This window comes from Talpa occidentalis, unplaced genomic scaffold (genome assembly GCF_014898055.3).
Source record: "Talpa occidentalis isolate TD23 unplaced genomic scaffold, MPIMG_talOcc4v2.1 talOcc4.16, whole genome shotgun sequence".
Lineage (NCBI taxonomy): Eukaryota > Metazoa > Chordata > Mammalia > Eulipotyphla > Talpidae > Talpa > Talpa occidentalis.
The window spans coordinates 4014347-4035114 of NW_023601653.1; the positions used below are offsets into that span (position 1 = coordinate 4014347).

At 40.4% G+C, this 20768-nt stretch overlaps 1 protein-coding gene and 1 long non-coding RNA gene across 6 annotated transcripts in view; one reads left to right on the forward strand and one right to left on the reverse strand.

Annotated features, from left to right (window-relative positions):
* The window catches only part of MRTFA (myocardin related transcription factor A), a 140791-nt gene that overhangs the window by 47679 nt on the left and 72344 nt on the right, over positions 1 to 20768 (forward strand). The window contains exon 1 of one of the 3 annotated variants that reach the window (XM_037513504.2): positions 5000 to 5704. The exons of the other annotated variants lie outside the window; for them this stretch is intronic. Coding sequence (XP_037369401.1) covers positions 5659 to 5704 — 46 coding nt within the window. The 5' untranslated portion in view covers positions 5000 to 5658. Of the gene's footprint in view, positions 1 to 4999; positions 5705 to 20768 lie in introns of those variants that run through there. 3 annotated transcript variants of the gene reach the window in all.
* Positions 1 to 20768, reverse strand: part of LOC119247234 (uncharacterized) — an 89225-nt gene that overhangs the window by 44032 nt on the left and 24425 nt on the right. The window lies entirely within an intron of this gene.

Below are 20768 nucleotides of genomic sequence, written 5' to 3' on the forward strand. Positions count from 1 at the left end.
TCACAGGAAATGGAAGCTGCCCAGGACTTGTAGTGACTTGCCTGGGTGCTGGATTATGTTATCTTTTGGGTGTTTTCACTTTGCTCAACACCAGGTGTCTGGGGGAGAGATTTAACTGGTTGGAGCCGTAAACTTTCGATATGATGATTAAATTTTTGTAGAGCTGAACCTCAGTAAACTCATGTTTGCACTTGTGAGAGTCCAAGTCGGAAGTGGACATAGGAATGAGATTGCATGTTCCGAAATTCCACAAAGCTCTTACAGTGGCATTTGTCAGTTTGGGTGTACCTGTCTACGCTGCGTACCATCATAGGAAGTGGTATCATTTGTTGTGAGGTTGACAGCTTTTGATGGTTAAAAGATTATTTATTTAGTAGGTGAGCTGGACTATTTCTCCTCATTTCCTACAATTTGGATATTTTCATTGTCATTAGCACTTAATATTCCTGAGAGGAGTATTGTAGATATTTCTTATTTATGTTAACCTTGTACTTAGGTGCTATGGATAATTCTGCTTGTTTTCTCATGTAGCTTTCTAAATAATAACTTCATGTGTATTCTAATGAAAATTACAGCAGATTACTTATTTTTTTATACACAGGCAGGGATTCTTTTGCTGTTGTGGGCTTTTCCTTTAGAATTTTCTGGGACAAATAAGACTTCTAAATTCCATTAGGCATGCATCTATGAGTGCTGTCACATGCCAGCCACTGCTGGACCTGTTGATGCGGCAGCATTAAGCCGTATCTGAGAGAGCAGTGATGGGGTGGGCATGGGTTCTAGGGGAGCACGAGTGAGGGTTCTCTAGCATCTCCACGAAGGTTCTCAGGAGGGTGAGGAGAGTGCCAGATTCAGGAAAGGCTTTCTGGAAGTCAACACTTAATTGAGTTAATGGAGAATAAGAATCATTTGGTAACAAGCACGTTTCAGAATTGGAGCAAGGCTGGAGAGAATGAGCACATTAGTGCACTATGCACTATCACCTCTGAAATATTCTTGTGAGAAAATTTAATCTGAGTTGGATTAAGCTGCTCTATCTAACTCCTAACTTACTTGAAATGTAAGTAAGTGTAACAGAGAGGAGGGAAGAATGTACAGATTGAAAGAGATTTAAGAGACACATCAATAAAATATAGTATGTTTCCTCTGATGGACTCCAATTAGAATAAATCAACTCTGAAAATTTATCAGACAGTTGGGGAAATAATTGATGATAGTTAATATATAAAAGATTTGTAAAAATTTACCTGGGGCCTCCCCTGGTGCGCAGTGGTTGAGAGCTGGGCTATGAGGCTGCCCGTAGCCTCTGCAGTGCCAGTTCGTTCCCCGGCCACTGGCGAGGGTCCCACCAAAAAAAAAAAAAAAAAATTTACCTGTGGTAATGGTGTTGTAGTTATATTAAAAAATTGGTTCTGGGCCTCCCTGGTAGTGCAGGGGGTTAAGTCACAGCACTCTGAAGCTATCCCCAGCCACTGCAGCCCTGCATGAGTTTGATCCCCAGCCAGGGAGCTGACCCACATGGCTCAGCAGGCCTCCTGTCTCGCCTGCTGTTCCCTTCAGCCATGTGTTTCAGTCAGTCTGCCTGTTCTGTTGCCTACTCTGTCTCTGGTGAATCCTCTCACTCCCCTATCCCCTGCACATCTGGCCTGTACCCCAATTCTTGGATGCATAAATAAATAAATCTTTAAAAAAATAAAAAATAATAAAAATTTAGTTCTTTTAGAGATACAGAATAAAGATGAAATTAGATGGGTAGATGAAAAATGATGGGGTACATAGCATCTTATAATTCCATTTTCCCTACCTTTTTATATACTTAAACTTTCCTATAATATATATTTTTTAAAGATTTATTTATTTTTATACAAGAGCTGGGGTACAGGCCAGAGGTGCGGGAGGGAAGAGGATTCACCAGAGACAGAGCAGGAAGCAGAACAGGCAGATGGACAGAAGACACTGCTGAGGGGAGCAGCAGGTGAAGCTGGAGAGGTCTGTGGCGCCATGTGGGAATCTCCCTGGCCGGCCGGGAATCGAACCTACTCTGCAGCGCTGCATTAAACCCACTGTGCCACCGGGGAGGCCCTGTAGTATTTTTAAAAGGCTGTTTTATACTCTACACAGCAAATATTAAGGACCTGAATTGAACACTGGGTGGAACAAAGAAGATGGATTTGAGGATCATGTTATGAGATAGTTATACTTAGATCTTTGTTGCTGGAGGGAGGGGAGTCTTAAGTTTATGGTTTAGGAGCTGAGTGTTATCTAAGGTAGGGAAAGGACAGTTATATTGGCTTGGGGTTGGTGTAGGGTAAAGACATTGGAAGTTTGCTTTTGGATGTAGCTGGAGATAGCCAGGTAGAGATGCATGGTGGGTAGCTTATAGGTGATCAGAGCTAGATGTGAATAAGTGTATAGGTGTAGTGACAACCTTAAGAAAGGATAAGATTGCCCACAGAAAACAGGTAAAAGAGGAAAGGGGTTTCTGGAGAGGGGCAGAGAAGGAGGAGCCACTTATAGTGGAGCATGGAAACTGAGACAAGCCCAGTAGGAAGGTCAAATAGGATAAAAACTTTTGTCTTTTTGATTATGAACATTAAAGGTGCTTGAAGAGTCTGTGGGAGATGGGAAAACTTTGTCAGTAAACTATATATTGATCTCCTGCAGTATCATGTCCCTTTAGAAGAGATTAATAGAGACCATAGACACATTAAATTTGTGTTAACTAGAATTATGATTAAAAGTAAAAGATCTTTTATTATAAATTTAGATTATTATCCTTCATTTTCTTGGTGCCAGTTACTTGAAAATCATGTTCACTTGTGCAGACACCATGTTCTTTCCTGTGAAATGTTGCTAATTTGTGTAAAAAATAGTGGAAGTGAAGCTGCCATAGGGGTTCAGACTTTGAGAATTGTGACACTTCTCGGAAAGCCACTTTACACAGTGAATCTGTTACTGTGCTGATACTTACCAGGGTCAATGCAAAATCTTAGCAATAGGCAAAGATAATTTTACTTGCTTCCTTTTTGCTTTTGAAGATTAATTTTTTAAATACCTCTTTAAAAAATTGTTTTCCTTTTTTTATTTTTTAAAGATTTATTTATTTATGCATACAAGAGCTGGGGTACAGGCCAGAGATGCGGGGCGGGGGGAGGTGGTGGTGGTGAGAGGATTCACCAGAGACAGAGCGGGGAACAGAACAGGCAGACTGACTGAAATATACTGCTGAGGGGAGCAGTGGGCGAGTCAGGAGAGGTCTGCTGTGCCATGTGGGTTGCTCTCTGGCCGGCTGGGAAACGAACTTGTGCTGCAGAGGCTTCAGAGGCTTCAGACTGCTTCATAGTGAGGTGCTTAACCCCTTGTGCCACCAGGGGGGCTCCTGTTTTCCTTTTAAAAAAAATTTTATTTATGCATGCAGGAACTGGTGTCTAGGCCAGAGTTGCTGGTGGGTGAGAGGATTTATCAGATGAGGCAGGGAGCAGAACAGGTGGATCTACTGAAATCCACTGCTGAGGGGAGCAGCGGGCAAGACAGGAGAGGTCTGCTGCACCATGTGGGTAGCTCCCTGGCTGGGGAATGGACTCAGGTGGTGGCAGTAATAGCGCAGAGGCTCCTTAGGCTACCAGGGAGGCACAAATTGTTTTCCTTTTCTTTAGCTTGTTTTAATTCAAAGTGTAAATGAGATAATGGCTGTGGAATTGCTGTAAAGAAGTCCACAAATCATTTGACAAGTTGACGTGTTATTGTTACTACCACCAGTGATGGACAGTGTCTCTGTAGACACCTGTGACATTCGTGCTCTCTTACAGCAGGGAAGTTTTCACAGGAAGCAAACAGCCCTCTGCTTTTCTTATCATCTCCTGAGCAGGAATCTTAGAATGTTTTTATTTTCCTGTAAGCATGTAAATGTGAGAACTTTTTCATTTGAAAAAGTCTCACACAGCAATTTGTATAACCCACGTTGGAACAAAGGAATAACTCTGCCTTTCAGGGATGCTTTTCCTCTAACTGCTGACCGACTCTCATATAGTCTGAGAGTTGAAATTTACCTGTTTTTCGTAAGACAGTTTGAGAGCGTGGATGCCAGAAGGGACCAGCGAGAATGCTTCTGTCTTCCCAGAGCAGCCTTCAGCCCACACTGGCCGCCACTCTCTTCCCTGTTGAGTCATTCCCACAGTTCTATATAGGGCTTTTCTGGCTTTTCTTTTATACATGATGTTCTTGGAGTGAGAAAGAAAGGAAGTTTTCTCTCCTCCACAGAATCTCCCCTACCCCCAATCTGCATTGCTTTCTCTTTTCTAATAACAGAATATTGCCCTCAGTCATCCTGAGACTATTTTCTCTTTTAAGGTCTCTTAGTGCTTTCATTTATCATTTGTTTGACTATGTAAGCATTCAGGCATTTGCTGGGCTGAGTCTGTAGCAGTGAGCTTTGAAGATACAGGCTGCTACTTAACCGGAAAGATTGAGGAATTCTAGCTAAACATACCAAACATGGATTTCTAGTTTTCAACTATTTAAAAGTCAATCAGATATGCCAAAAGGCATCCTAATAGTCTTGTAAAGAATATTAGCCAGTAGTTAAAACTATTGTAAAGGGAATGAATGATTTTAATTTTTGATAAATGAAAATTGCTGTAATTTGAAAGGATTTTCATTTGTTTTTGTTTTTGCAGTGGGAGGTAAAATGTCCATGTTCTTTCTTTTTCAGAAGAGCCTGCTTTGTGTAGGAAAAGAATTGAAATTTGTCAGGAAAGAAAAATTCTTACTGTGTTCAAACTTTCTTCTTATGTGTTCCATGCATCTAGTAAGATCATAAAGCATTTTAGAAAAGTCACATGACACCAATAAGCTGTTCACAGATCATATGTCTCATATAGGCACAAGGAAGAGGCTCTTTCAGGGGATTGGCAGATCTGAAAGACAGATTACAGCTCCGGAATGTATTCAGATGACTTTTTGAAACAGATATTTTAATTGGAGTGGGGGTGGACAAATAGTTCAGCTTCTGTAGTTAAATATTCAGCTTCCTTAGCTTGTTATCTATAAATATCACAGATGAAAAAGCCGTTGGAACTCTTTTTCAGAGAATGAAATCACCATACATACTTATTTGTGTGTGTGTGTGGTTTTATGTGTCTCTTCCCCATCTCTACCTTCCGTGAATGGGTCAGTAATTGGGCTTTTTCTTCCATCAGATTGACTTGTTTGGATTGTGCTTAATCTTGCTCCCAGCAGCATTAGCAGCAGTCTCTTCTAGTAAGATTTTGAGCAAAACCTCATCTTATTTAAAAAAGAAAAACAGCAGTTGATCTGTTTTTGGAAAGTCTCTGTATGTCTTTCCACTCCCCCCAGACACGAATAGCAAGGGGAGGAGCTCACTCACTGTTCTAACCGCACTTCATATGTCTTAACTTGAGCGCTTTTTGGTTTCCTGTCGGCAGTAATTCAACTCTATGCCATCTTGACTTGCCTAAAGGGTGGATAATTGGTAACTGCACTGAGAAGGGGAATGAGTTTTCACAGACTGATTTGAGCAAAAGGCTTGAGATTGAATTTATGAAAGTTTTCGGTCACCTTTCAAGACAACATTTTTCTTCTGTGACTTGGAATTTTTTCACTTTATCTGTGGAGTGTTGTTTCTGAGAAGAATCTGTCATGACTCTACTGGAACCTGAGATGTTAATGATGGCTGTACAGTCAGGTAATTCCCATATTTCCTACAAACCCTTTTTGTCATAGATTTATTTAAACAGGTCAGGCATATTTGTACTGGGATTGGGTGGAGATGTGTGGAAGACAGAGGGGTACGCATGCATTGTCCAGGATGGCACTACAGTTTCAGGTTTTTCTTATAAAAGCTACTTTTTTTGAATTGCAAATTCTAGTTATTCAGACACAACTTTGAATTAGATACTAACTGGCCTTAAGACTGACCATTCAGTGCCAAGACAACCTAAGAAAGGGAAAGCTACATGTCTTCTTTACCCTGAGTATTTGTTACCATCTGTAGCTCTGCTTTTAATGAAGGATAATTAACTTGCTTTTATTGTCTTACATTTTACTATCTTTAATTACTAATGAATACTTTATTTTTACATCTCTTTGTTGAAAGCATATTTAAATGTTAGCTGTTATTTCTCTTTTGTGGCTTAACCTTCTTTATCATGTCTTGGCTTTGTGGAAATATCTTGATAACAGATAGGGTTAGTACTGTAAATTTTGGAGATTGGAAAGTTTGAGCAGGGAGACAGTCAACAGAAAGAACAGAATTTTTTAGATTCTATCTCTGGAAACAGTTTTCCTGAATCAAAGTGTCCTTTAAAAAAATTTAGAATTCCTGTTTGTGGGCCTCCCCTGGTGACGCAGCGGTTGAGTGCTGGGTTGGGAAGCTGCCCGCAGCCTCTGCGGCACCGGTTCGATCCCCGGCTGCTCCCCAGCCACCAGAGGAGGGTCCCACATGGCACGCAGACCTCTCCTGCTGCCCGCTGCTCCCCTCAGCAGTGTACTTTCATCCTTCTGCCTGCTCTGCTCCCCGCTCTGGCTCTGGTGAATTCTCTCACCCTCCCGCGCTTCTGACTGTACCCAGTGCATGTATAAACAAAATAAACAAACAAATAAAATAAATAAGTAAGGAACATGCCTCTATAAAAAAAAAAAAGAATTCCTGTTTGTTTTTAATGGTTTCTTTTACTTTTAGTGTTTTTAAACTTGTGCTTTAGATATCTAAAAATAGGGAATGTTCTTTTGTTATTTTTAGATTTCTGCTAAAATGTAGTCTGTAATGTTTTCGTATTGCAGAACATATCTTGAAAGATTCATACGAGTGGCATTTGGGGACCTTTTCTCTCTCCACTTGAAGGAGCATGAGACTTCTGGGTTCTGACAGATACTGTTTCTGACAGAATCTGTCTCTGTTCTCTTGGGGGAGCACTTTGGTAGTAAGTTGGAAGATGCAGATACCCATCTGAAGATGGATCTCAGGCTATCAGGTTAAGTTTTATGGATAGGGAAGGGGCAAAGAGAAAAGATACTGCTCCCATTCTGTTCTTTCTGCTTTTACAAATAGCAGTGCGATGAGTCACTCATTAGTTGAGTTTTCTGTTCATTTATACTGTGTGTTTCAGGATGCCGCTTCACTTCCTCCCACAGATCTGTCAGGTTTTGTATTCTAAACAAGATAGTATGCTTATCTGAATTTCCCATCTGTTTCGTCTTTGATGAAATAGTTCCCAGTTAAGCTGACTCCCCGCACCCCCACTCTGTATTCTAGGCGGGTGAGCAAGTGCAAATTTTATATTAGGGGGTAGACATTAGCATTTGAGCTGTTTCTCCCTTCTTTGATCACTTGTTGCTTACAGATCATCTCAGTTTATTACTTTTCTTAATAAAGGTTAAAAGATTGTTTGCTTTCTCCTAAGGGAGTCTCATTCCCAGCCTGGTAAGGGAAAGGGACCTTATATTCTCTTGTCTTTCTTGAGAGCTGTTTTTCCTACAACATATGCTGGGCATGACTAGCCACCCATCTGTTGGACTAGCTAGTTCATGAAACTTTCAAAGGATAATGTTATGTAAGACAAGTATAGGTAAGCTTGACAAGGGTGTTGGCTATGGGTAGAATGAAAGGTCTGTGGAGAATAGCATGTATGTTGACCTCTTTCTTTTGCCTATCTTAATAAAAATAAAGGAACTTACATATAGAAGGGAGTAATAGCAGACTGATTTCCCTAGTACTTGTGATGGTTAAATATTCAAAAACTTAATATGTTCATTTTCTTCCGAGGCTGTAGCCGTTTATGTGTGATTGTAACAGTGTTATGAGTTCTGTTCATGATAGGAAATGAAAAAAAAAAACAAACTCCTTAATAAGCTAAAAGCAGATCATTCTTCTTAAAAAGTCAAGGCATTAGACCATCTTATGTATTATAGATTTTCTTTTCTTTTTTTTTTTTTTATTAGTGGCTGCGGATAGCTTCATAGTGCTGAGACTTAACATCTTGTGCCAACAGGGAGGACCCTTTTTATTTTTATTTATTTATTTATTTAAAATAATAAATTTTATTTTTATATTCCCCATACAAATGCAACCCCCCCATTCTGACCCCAATCCCTCCCCTCCCGCCCCCCCCCCCCAAAAAGTGTCTCTGGTTCATAGTTTTTTGTTGATTTTGATTTTCACTTTCTTATAGTTATTCATTTTCCTGGTCCCTTATTTAAGTTTTCTAGATTCCTGCTATGAGTGAGACCATCTGGTATTTTTCTTTTTCTTTTTGGCTTATTTCGCTGAGCATGATCCCTTCCAGCGCCATCCATGTTGCTGCAAACTGCATGTGTTTATCTTTTTTGAATGCTGAGTAATATTCCATGGTGTATATGGACCACATCTTCTTGATCCAGTCATCTATTTTTGGGCATTTGGGCTGTTTCCAAAGCTTAGCTATTGTAAACAGTGCTGCTATAAACATAGGGGTGCAGGTGCTCTTTGGAATTGATGTTTCTATGTCCTTTGGGTCAATACCTAGGAGTGGAATTGCTGGATCATATGGAAGCTCTATGTTTAGTAGGTTAAGAAATCTCCACACAGCTCTCCATAGTGGTTGGACCAGTTTGCACTCCCACCAACAGTGCAGAAGAGTTCCTTTTTCTCCACACCCTCGCCAACATTTGTTGTTGCTAGTTTTTTTAATATGTGCCATTCTTACTGGTGTAAGATGGTATCTCATGGTAGTTTTGATTTGCATTTCCCTTGTATTACAGATTTTCTAGCAGTAAAATATTTGGACCTCCAAACTGTTGTTAATGAGATTCTTTGAAGTAATTAAGCCTCTTTAGACAAGTTCAAGATTCAGAGTCTTTACCCTTAATTGAATGTTATGGCAAGTTCCAGGGTACCTTGTATATTTATTAATAGTTTTATTCCTTATTTGGATCTTGGAGATCTTGGTGAGCCATACTCGTACACATAGACTTTCATCTTCTTTCCTGCTGCTGGTCTCACACTGATCCTGTGAGATCAGTTCAGATGCTGCCTTTCTGTGGAGCCTCCCTCTTGGATCAGCCCTTCCTCTCTGTTTCTGCAGTACCACCACCTTTGCAATATAGACTTTATCATTTTTACCTGTCTCCCAATTAGATTATTAGCTTTCAAAGGCAATGTGTTTGTCAATTGGCACACAATATGCATAAATACTTGATAAGTTTTTTTAAAGGGAAAATAGTAAAAGAAATGAGTTCCCTAACCATCATCCTGTATCTTAACCAGATCTTGTCCAAAATTGATGGCTGTTGTAACCTTGACTTTCAAAATTGATTTTCTTCCACATCTCAGGACCAGCAGTGCACACTGAATGTCTTCCTCCGATAATGCACTGTTGAACTGTGTAGCCACAATTAGAGAACTAAAGCACCTGTCACCACTGTGGAAACTTGTCTAGATCATTGTGATTAGAAAGCCAGTGCTCTGAAATGGACATTTAGAGTTGCTGAAGCTAAGACCAAGGGAGTATTGGGGGCACAGCATTGATTGGTGTTTTGCATAGAGAAATGCTAGAGCTCAGCTCTTTTCAGCTAACATATAAGACTTTGAGCAGGCAGGTCCTGTACCTGTGTCCAGCCAGTGCAGTCATCTTACTGATTTATACTTCTACAACAGTGGCGCTGAGGAGGAGAGAAAGGGGTTGATGCAGTTCCAGAGTGTGCTTTGGTCTCATGACATATACCAGATCTTGATGAGGCACAGTCCAGGAGTGTGTTTGGTTTTTCTCTGTCTCTCCTGTGCACATATTTGCACATACCCATCCACTCCCGAATGCACTGACACACACTGCACCCTGACACACATACTCCACCCACCTTGTACCCGTATCAGTGCAGAGGATAATCTCTGGAAGGACCAAGAAACTGGTAGCTGTGATGCCTCAGGGAAGGGGATGGAGAGCTTGGGGGTTGGGATGAAAGAGGCTTTATGTTCCACAAAATAACTTGAGTTCTCTTTTAAATTTATAGTGATTATAGAATACTCCATAAATGCAAAAGAATATATGGGACACTGTATGTATTACAGCAATATACAGGCTGCACCGACTTGTGGCTGTGTGCTCCCCAAACTAAGAATAGAGCCTAGTTATGAACCAAAGTCCACTTAAGTGCTCTCTTTGATTTATTCCTTAGAAGATTGCTTTGTTTCCTTTTGACTGTATGTACTTTTTGAATCTTTTATGTTTTATACCTATGCATACTGCGTTTCCTCAATTCATTTATTCTGTCTTCCCTGATGTCCATATATACTTAATTCTTGCATATTTCTTTGACTTCTAGTTCCATGATCATTACAGTTTGCCTCTGACTTGCCTATCTTATAAAAGTACGGGTTGGAAAGAGGGGAGCAGTAGTTAACAAAATTAAGGTTGAGGGCCGCCCTGGTGGCGCAAGGGGTTAAGATGCAACCTATGAAGCTAACCGCAGCCACTGTAGCACGAGTTCAATCCCCGGCCAGGGAGAACCCACATGGCATAGCAGACCTCTCCTGACTCGCCCACTGTTTCCCTCAGCAGTGTATTTCAGTCAAATCCACCTGTTCTGTTCCCCACTCTGTCTTTGGTGAATTCTCTCACCTCCTGCACCTCTGGCCTGTACCCCTGTTCTTGTATGCATAACTAAATAAATCTTCAAAAAAAATAAAATTAAGGTTGAAAGAAGATGGTGGGTAGACAACTTTTGTCCTTTTTGGTAATACATTAGTTCTTTTTTTTTTTTTTAAGATTTATTTATTTATTTATTTATACAAGTACTGGATACAGTTAGAAGCGCGGGAGGGTGAGAGAATTCACCAGAGCCAGAGCGGGGAGCAGAGCAGGCAGAAGGACCGAAGTACACTGCTGAGGGGAGCAGCGGGCGGCAGGAGAGGTCTGTGCACTATGTGGGACCCTCCTCTGGTGGCCGGGGAGCAGCTGGGGATCGAACCGGCGCCGCAGAGGCCGCGGGCAGCTTCGCAAGCCAGCGCTCAACCGCTGCGCCACCGGGGAGGCCCAAATAATACATTAGTTCTTAAAGGAAGGCTTCACTGTTTGGGTTCACATCATTTGAGGTCTCTAGAACTGATGAAAAATGCCAGAACCTTTAGAATACCTACCTTTTTTTTTTTTTTTCATCATACTCTAAATTTTAATATGAGCTTTAAAAACATTTAATATTCAAGGTATTTTAGAGCTAGAGGAAAATTGTGTATATTGTCTCACCTTCTCCCATATTTAAGATGAGGAAATTGGCCCATTGAGTTAATTTATTTCCTGAAGTCATATAATAATTAGCTAGCAGCAGAGATGGAAGGAGAATTCCTTACACTACTGTAAATACTGTTCTAGTTTACTTACAGAGAAATCATCAGAGGGGTTTGATATATAAGATAATTCATACTTTTCTCTGGAGATCTTGGTTTTCCTGGGGTTTTTCCATTGTAGGTTTCTGTCTCTGCTCAGACTGACTCACATTTTAAGAGGTGGAGATAAAAACCAGTGGTTGTGTATTTGCCTCCTGCCCCTGAGAGTCAGATGCTGAAGGTTCCCTATTCTCTTGTGGACCTCTGTGTCGCCCTGCCTTCTCTGGCATGGGTGATGATCTCATACCTGATGATGATCTCAGAAGATAGGTAGGCGGGCAGATAGCTGTTGTCATCAGTATTCTGGATTACATCTTACCAGCCTTTCTCTGACTCATTGATTTATCTGGGGTCCCCTTAGTACCCAGATCAAAGGAATTTGAATTCATCTATATCTTTTTTCCTCCCTTTTGTATGAGGCAAGTTGTCAAGACCACGAACCATAGTTTTTACTTTACTAAAACAGTGCCAAATTAAACAAAGATGAGTCTCATTCAGGCTTGTGTGTGTGTGTGTGTGTGTGTTTTTTTTTGGAACTTTACTTTTATGATGACCACATGCATTATTTTTGAAAGAATTTTCTCTATAATAACAAGGGACAATATACTCTAAAAACTCCTGCTCTGCCACCACCACCAACAAAAAACAACTCTGTTTGCAGGCCAAGAGCAGTATCAGGCGGAGCTCATGATGTCAGTGGTGGGGTGCCCCTGGCCTCACAGCAGAGTCACATAAATTGGGTAGTGGTAGCAGTCAAGTAGAAAGGGCCTTAAAGAGGACTATGTGGCAATTACATAGTGAAAATAAGTTTCCTAGTGAAAGTTTCATAATATCAGAATTTAAAAGTGTTTTTATTATCTTATTTGATCTTTACAGCAGCTCTTTGAAATATCTGTATCTTTACATTTTGTAGAGGAGGAAAACTGGCTCAGAAAGGCTTCAGGATACACAGTAAGAGAATCCTTATGTAAAGTCAGGTATTTTTACTTTTTTTTTTTTTTTCTAAAGATTTATTTATTTATACAAGCACTGGGTACAGTCAGAAGCGCAGGAGGGTGAGAGAATTCACCAGAGCCACAGCGGGGAACAGAACAGGCAGAGGAACGAAGCACACTGATGAGGGGAGCAGCGGGCGGCAGGAGAGGTCTGCGCGCCATGTGGGACCCTCCTCTGGTGGGCTGGGAGCAGCCGGGGATCGAACCGGCGTCGCAGAGGCCGCAGGCAGCTTCGCAACCCAGCGCTCAACCGCTGCGCCACCGGGGAGGCCCCAGGTATTTTTACTTTAAATAGTACTTACTTTTAAGGTCTGTTTGAAATGAAAGTCACGTCATATGCAGAACTTGTCAGTAGTTCTCATGCACTAAAAAGGTCCAAGTTCTTAGAGTGCCTGCAGTCTCCGACGTGAGCTGTCAGCCACCAGTCCAGTACCTCTCCTACTCTTCATCCCTTGCTACTGTGCCCCAGCCCTCTGGCCCTGTGCTGACCCTGCCCGCCCAGGGATGCCCCTGTTCAGGGCTTTCGTGAGGTGGTTTTTTCGACCTGGGACGCTTCCCTGGGTCGCCTCATGCTTTGCTTCTTTATCTTTTTGTTCTTGTTTTTTTTTCTCAGACTTTTCCTGAACACCCTATTTCTTTAAATTCTGCTTTTATTTTTTTTTTAATCTTCTTATCTGATAGAACATGTGATTTGTTTGTTTATGTTGATGCTGTCTCCCCCTAGTAGAGTGAGCACATCCGATTGTGGGATTTTCCTCTCGTTTTCTGCTGGGTTTCCAGTGTCTATAAGGAGAGTACCCAGTACATAGTATGTAATTAATAATTCTGGAGTAAATTACTCTTTTTCTCCACTGGAATAAATTATTTGCCAAACAGACAAGTATGTCTGAGACCAGGCCTTTCAGTGCTGATGCAGCTCACGCTGTTGGAGAGAGTGGCAGTGAGCCAGGGGCCTGGGCATCCCCGAGGCCTTCTCAGTGGATGTGACATAAAAACATTTTTTTTTTCAGATTTATTTATTTATTTATACAAGCACTGGGTACAGTCAGAAGCACGGGAGGATGAGAGAATTCACCAGAGCCAGAGCGGGGAACAGAACAGGCAAACTGACAAAATACACTGCTGAGGGGAGCCGCAGTCGAGACAGGAGAGGTCTGTCGCACCATGTGGGACCCTCACCTGCGGCCAGGGATGGAACCGGCACTGCAGAGGCTGCAGGCAGCTTTGCAACCCAGTGCTCAACCGCTCAACCAGGGGAGGCCCATAAAAGCATTTTATATATTTATACGGAAATGTTACTCTCATGTATGTACAGTGCAGTTTTCCAGAACTGCGTGATGTACAGTATATCAACAAAGTGAATGTAGAATCCAGGTATGAAAATTCAGTGTCTCTTAATAAATTAACTTTAGTGAGAGTTGCAAAAATGGTAAAAACATGGCATTCCTTTTTACTATAGGGTTTTTTTTTTTTTTTGAAATTTTTCATTTTATAAAAGGGCTATTTATTTATTTATTTGTTTGTTTATTTTTGTGGGACCCTCACTGGTGGCCGGGGAACGAACCAGCACTGCAGAGGCTGCGGGCAGCCTTGCAGCCCAGCACTCAACCGCTGCGCCACCAGGGGAGGCCTGGGCTATTTATTTTAATGTGTAGTAGATTTATTGCTATTTTTAAAAGAAATATTTAAATATTCTCAGTTTTAATTTTTTATATAAGTATTGATAGATATAACCCACCTAGACAAAAACATTTTGACGTTCTCAATAACCATAAGAGAGAGTAAAGGAGTACTGACATAAAACAGTAGGGCCTCCTCGGTGGCACAAGGGGTTAAGCACAGCATTGTGAAGCTATCACAGCCTCTGCAACATGAGTTCCATTCCTGTCCCTCCAGGGAGCTACCCACATGGCGCAGCAGACCTCTCCTGTCTGCCCACTGCTCCCCTCAGCAGTGTATTTCAGTAGATCCACCTGCTCTGCCCCCCACTCTGTCTCTGGTGAATCCTCTCATCCCCCCTGCCCCACCTCTGGCGTACATCCCAGTTCATGTATGCATAAATAAATAAATCTTTAAAAAAAAGTTTAAGAGTACGTATAGTGTTTTAGAACTTGAACTTTGGAATTCAGTCTTCTTAGCTCTGCCACTAACTAGCTATGTGACCGTGGCAAATTCTTTCACCTCTCCATGCCTGTTCATCTGTAAAATAGTAATAGTGGTGGAGGTGGCAGCAGCAGCAGTAGTAATCTCAAACCCAGGAAGTTGTTGTAAGTATTAAATGAGTTAATATGTATAAAGTGTATAAAACTGTAATAGTTCCTGGCCCATAGTGTTTTATGTTTTTGATGTCATTGTAGTTATTTTTGGTTTCTGTTGTTGGGATTTTGAGTACTACTAGATGTAGATTGTTCTTTTTCTTCCTGGATATTCTGACAACTTGCCCCAACTGTGTTATTTGGCAACATTTACAAAAATTATTTAACTTTGAGATACTTCTGAGAATTTGTTCTAAGGAAATTTTAAAAATATATGAAATTTATATTAAGGATGTCATAGTGGTATTATTTGTAATGGTAAAAAAAAAAAAACAACCAAAAAACCAGAAATAACCTAATTTTTAACAGTAGAATCTGGTTAAATAACTTAGTATGCATTCATTTGATTGAAAATTAATGTAGTCAAAGATGATTTGAAGATGTGGGAAAATGTTTGCCATTTATCCTTATAATCCTAAAAAAGATGACTGTAAAGATATACACCACAGTATTAATTGTAACTCTCTCTGGGAAATAGGCCTTCATAGGGCATTCCCTCCCCCTCTTTGAGTTTTCCTATATTTAGCATATACACATTTATTTTACATTCAGACAAAACCATATTAAATAATGAGTGAATGTGTGTGTGTGTGTGTGTGTGTGTATACACTTATATGCCCACACATACATGTAGGTATAGTTGTGAGATGAAGAAAATGGCTGGAAGCGTCGTGACTTAGACTAGAAGCTAGCGCTGTTGGGTTGGACCTCAGCAGTCAGTGTGTCCCCTGACCAAATGAGTGATAGAAAGGCACCCCTCCCATTGCGTCCCATTGCGGTGTTCCCACCAACCAGTCTAGCTTGGATAAATCCTTTTTACATTTTTGCCTTTGTTTCTGTTTTACAAGATTCATTTAAATTTATCTTTGTAGTTTGTATTAGGTCATGTTCTTGGCAGAATTGTAGATCCTTCCTATGTACGCTAACTTACTCTCAATTTGCTGAACCTTTCAGGACTTTTTATAAACTGAAAACACAATAAGTTATTTTTTTATTTATCCTGAGTAAGAATAATGTGAGTTCTCTTAGGCACAAAATAGTGGTATTAATATAAAACATTTTAGTTATTTGAAAGTACATTCTGTAATATTTTGTCCTTTAGGGTAGGTGTGAAAATTCTGTTAACAAGTCATTAACTCTTTATATAAAAGTCAGAACTCAGATTGCCTCGTTTTTTGCCTTGTAAATAAAACTTAAGGCACGTGTGTTTAAGAATTAAAATGTTGAGTTAAATTGCTCTTGATTTTCTTACCTTTATCTTAGCATATACTGTTGGAACTCACTTGGATTATATTCCTCAAACCAGTGCTGTAAAACTAATTTGTAAAATATACTTAGTCATATAGAGTATTGAAAACTTGTATGAACGTTATTAGGCTACCCAAACATACACTGTGATTGATTGCAGTCTGACACCGTGCAATTCAAGGACAAGCATCATCTGTATCACCCAAGAGCTTGTTAGGATTGCACAGTTTCAGACTCTACCCACATGTGCAAAATCAAAAACCTCAGGTGCATATTAAAGTTGAGAAATGTCATTACAACAGATATTTTATTTTTTATTGACTTTATTGTTGAGGTGAACAAGCAAAATAAAGATGATTTGTTGGTTATTTCCTGGGCAATAGGCCTTGCTTAAAATGATAAATCAGGAGATAAGATAAAATGATTCGAAAGGGTCATTTGTTGTCTAATTAGTACTGACTCATTGGATAAAATAGGAAACAAACAAAAAAGAAAATTTACTCCTAGTGCAGTATTCTCATTTGGCAAATGTTCACAAGTTGAGATGTTAGGGGGACATTTTTCTTGACTTTTGGAAGAAAGAACAAATAGACTGCTTCTTGGCTTTTGAAAGTTTAACTAGAAAAGGGATAGTAGAGACAACCTGAGGCAAATCTTCATTTTATAGAGAACCAGCAATTTTAGGTGAATGACTTACGTAAGATCACATAGCTTAAGCTCCCTGTGTCCTGAGTTTCAAAGCCTTGCTCTTTGCACCTGCTGCACAGGAGGTTGCTGAAGGCTAATTGATTCTGTTGATGTTGATTGGAACCATAATGAACAGTTATGAGTGAAGATATATCCAGCACACCTCTCAGGATCTTGGGAGAATGATGGGGGGCTCTTGTTTCTTCACTGTCTTTGTGAACTCATGTAATAGCTTCAGAAAAATACTTTTTTGAGTGGGGTGGGGGTGGAAGTTAAATTGCTTCTATGAACCAGAGAAACTCAGTGTTCAAGCCTGGGCTCTCTAATGCCGGAGGATGCAGGGGTGTGGGGGAGGTGTTTTCTGGTTTGCTGAAAAGGCAGTGGTTTTGAGTATTTAGGAGTAGTGTAATTTTTTTTCTATCCCTGGTTTAAATGTTTATAAATCAGGAAATGAAATCTTTTCAACGAAGAATGCTGGAAGAACTGACTATATACCAAAAATAAAAAAGGGGACTGAGGGAATCGTTACCCCATACCTTCAACAAAAATTCACTTGAAATGGGTCACAGACCTAAATGTAAGAGCTAAAGTACACAGAGAGGTTGAGCTATGAAGGAAAATTCTTAAATTGGACTTTATCAAGTGTAATACTTTTCCTCTTCATACATTGTTGAGAAAATGAAAAGACAAGTTATGGAGTGGGGAAAAATATTTCCGGTTCAAATATCTGACGTTTGGAATGTGTAAAGAACTCTTAAATTTAACTTAATAAGACAGCAACCCAATAAAAATGGCTTGTTTAGTGTGCATATCCCCCACTAGATTATAAGCTCTATGACGGTACCTATCTTACCTGTTACAGTTAATTTTATTTTACCATTTTATATTTAGCATCGATCCAGTTTGATACGTACTAGGTGCTGAATAAATATGTGAAATGGATAAGTAAAAGGAACATGTAATTTTGGAGAGATTGGGAAGAATCTCTTAGGACTTTTAGATTCTAGGTCTATCCCAACCTAACAGTTTCTCACAGAACTAGAAGAAACAATCCTGTTTATGACATAGAGGATTGCTTTTTAACTATCCTTTTTTTAAAAAAAATCTTCCTCATTCATTTTGAGAAATGCCATTCTCTTTATTGTGAAATTGTCAAGATACATAAATTGCAGAGTATTTGTATCTCTGTCACTCGATGTCCTTCTGTGAAGGGTTGGGCTTGTCTCTTTTCAAGTAAGGAGCATATGTTTGAAGCACAATCTCTTTCAGCTAATTGATTAGTGATTTATTTTTTTGTTTTTAAGGTATTTAGTTTTGTCTAGGTTTTGAAAGACTATATTTCAGTCAAAGAACTTACACGCTATTAAAATGGCAAGCATTCATTTTGAAATGTAACAGCCCAAGCTCAAACCAAGAGTTTACAGTCTGAATGCTTCCGTCCCTGAACACTGATTGCTGGCCTCCTGCATCTCAGATTACTTCTAGGGTGAAGATGATGACTTTTGTGAGATATTTGGTGCTCTTGAAGGCTCTTGGCTGATAGACTCAGTTTCAGAATTCATCTTCATAAGGATGTCAGGCATCTTCAAACTGGGTGTGCTGCTAGTGGGATTCAAAGTATCACAAACAGACTTTATTCCTTGGAAAACGTCCCTTTTTCTTTCTTTTGTTACTTTAAGCTTTCTAAATTCTGTTCTTTGGGGTTACTAGGAATCTCTTTTCCTAGCAGAAACTTTAGATAAGATTTAGAGAACTTGGAGTTTCACAGATTCTCTTGTAAACTATTCATGATGAAGAGGGATCAGTTCAAGTTTACAGATTACTTTTAAGATGCAAATTGCTAAGTGTGGTGCTATGGGTATGAGTTTCTTGGCTTTTTAGGATGTCACCGCTTTAGCCCTGTAGCTGAATATCAAGAGGCTGCATGTTCAATCATAAAACGTTAACCTCTGCCAACATTACATCAACTCCACAAGACCGCGTTGGCTAATTATCCCCTGGGACTAGGACATGGATTTGGCAGCTTGTGAAAGCTGCTTTTTCCAATTTCTCCCTTCCTGGCTGTGACATATCCCAAAGGAATGAAGTTGAGAAATAATCATCTTCTTTTGAAAGCTCTCAACCTCTTATTCCCACAGTGGTTCTCATGGTCAGGGATAGAAGATCCCTTCTTCCACCTGAGGAATCCTTGTCGCCGATGATGTATTCTTTAAGTCATGACCAAGGCAGCCTGAATGAGCTATGAAAGGGTGATGGCAAGGAGCCTAGTGTTCCTTGAAGTGTGTTTCTGGGTGGTTTGCTACAAGGATTCTAGTTCCTTTGTTAAGCTTCTCTTTAGAAGTTCTCTACTACAAAATGGAAGAAACTGGAAGAGCAGGACTGGGAGCCACATGTGGTCATCACCTGGGTCAGTGGACACTCAATAGAAGAATTAGTGTAGACAATTACTGTCTCTTACGAGCATCTATGAAGTAAATTTTTTTTTTTTTTTTTTTTTTTAGAGGCATGTTTTATTTATTTATTTATTTGTTTGTTTTTTGTTTATACATGCACTGGGTACAGTCAGAAGCGCGGGAGGGTGAGAGAATTCACCAGAGCCAGAGCGGGGAGCAGAGCAGGCAGAAGGACCGAAGCACACTGCTGAGGGGAGCAGCGGGCAGCAGGAGAGGTCTGCACGCCATGTGGGACCCTCCTCCAGTGGCCGGGGAGCAGCCGGGGATTGAACCGGCGCCGCAGAGGCCGCGGGCAGCTTTGCAACCCATCGCTCTACCGCTGCACCACCGGGGAGGCCCTATGAAGTAAATTCTTAAGGGAAACCTTTGATAGTAAAAACAATTATATAATTATAAGCAATCTTTATAATTTATTTTAGCCTCAGTTTTTTCATTCTTAATACAAACGTGCAGTATTTGCTTAACTGTCCTCAGAAGGTGTTGCAAAGATGGAATGAGATAACACATGTGAAAGTTGTTTCCACCTAGATCAACACTGACATACTGGTCAACCTGTGCAGTGGGCCCATCTTAGGCCTCCTCTTTCATGACCTTTCCTTAGCACCTGATCCTGTTCAGTGCTCTCCTCGTTCTGTGCTACTCGGGGTTCTTTGTGTAATCTTACTTAACTTAAGCATAAGAGGAAGACTGGATCAGAAAGCCCAGAAAATGAGGAGACACTGAGTGAGGCAAGACATCATGAAGACCATGTCATGGGATCAGTCTACCGAGGGCTCTGTCCCTGGCACTACTCACTGGACCTTCTCTGTCTCTGTTGAGGCCTCGTCTCCAACAAAGACTTGCTACTGTTCACACTGCCACCAGTAGACACCACAGTGCCATGAACAATTTCTGAGTGTATTTTCCATCTTTGTGCCATTCTCCCACTATTCAGAGTCCTGGTAGGAGGCACAAGTTGGCTGGACTTGGGTTATCATTGTGAGCTAGATGTCAGGTTACAGACACACACACCACACATTTTTAGCTTCTGTAGTAGGTGAAGCGGGTGCCTTTGCCCTATAGCAGGATTTCCCCCAACCAGGAAAGGTGTTGAGCTTTTCTGGGCAACTAAACTATAGATACCACTCTCTCTCCGGCTTGCCTTTTACTTTCCTGGCCACTATTCAGTTTTTCTTGCAATCTTCTGTTTGTTCTGTGCCTTAAATCTGTAAATGTCATTATTTTGTAGGGCTAGTTGACCTATTTCTCTTATCCTGACCAATCTCATCCCAACCTGTGGCTTCAACTACTGCTTATTCAGAGATATCTCTGATCTTTTGATTCATTTAAACCATTTATTCTCCCCACATGGGCATCTAGACGATTCACATGCTCTTCAGACTGTGACATATTTAAAACTTATGTCACCATTCCCTGTGACAACCCTTGTACTTTTAATCCAGTACCATTCCCTTAGTTGGCCTAACCAGAAAATTAGGATTCTCATTCTCCTTTCTTGTATTCCTTACATCTACTTTCTCTGATTACTGTATATTTGACCTCTCCTTTGACCTCATTTTTGTTTCACTGAGAGTAAACTCCTCTTTCTCACTGTAATTTCAGTAATCATCATGCTGGTCTTCTACCTATAGTCTGACTATTCTTTAATTTGTCCTTTATACAGCTGCCAAGATGCCTTTTCTAATAATCGACT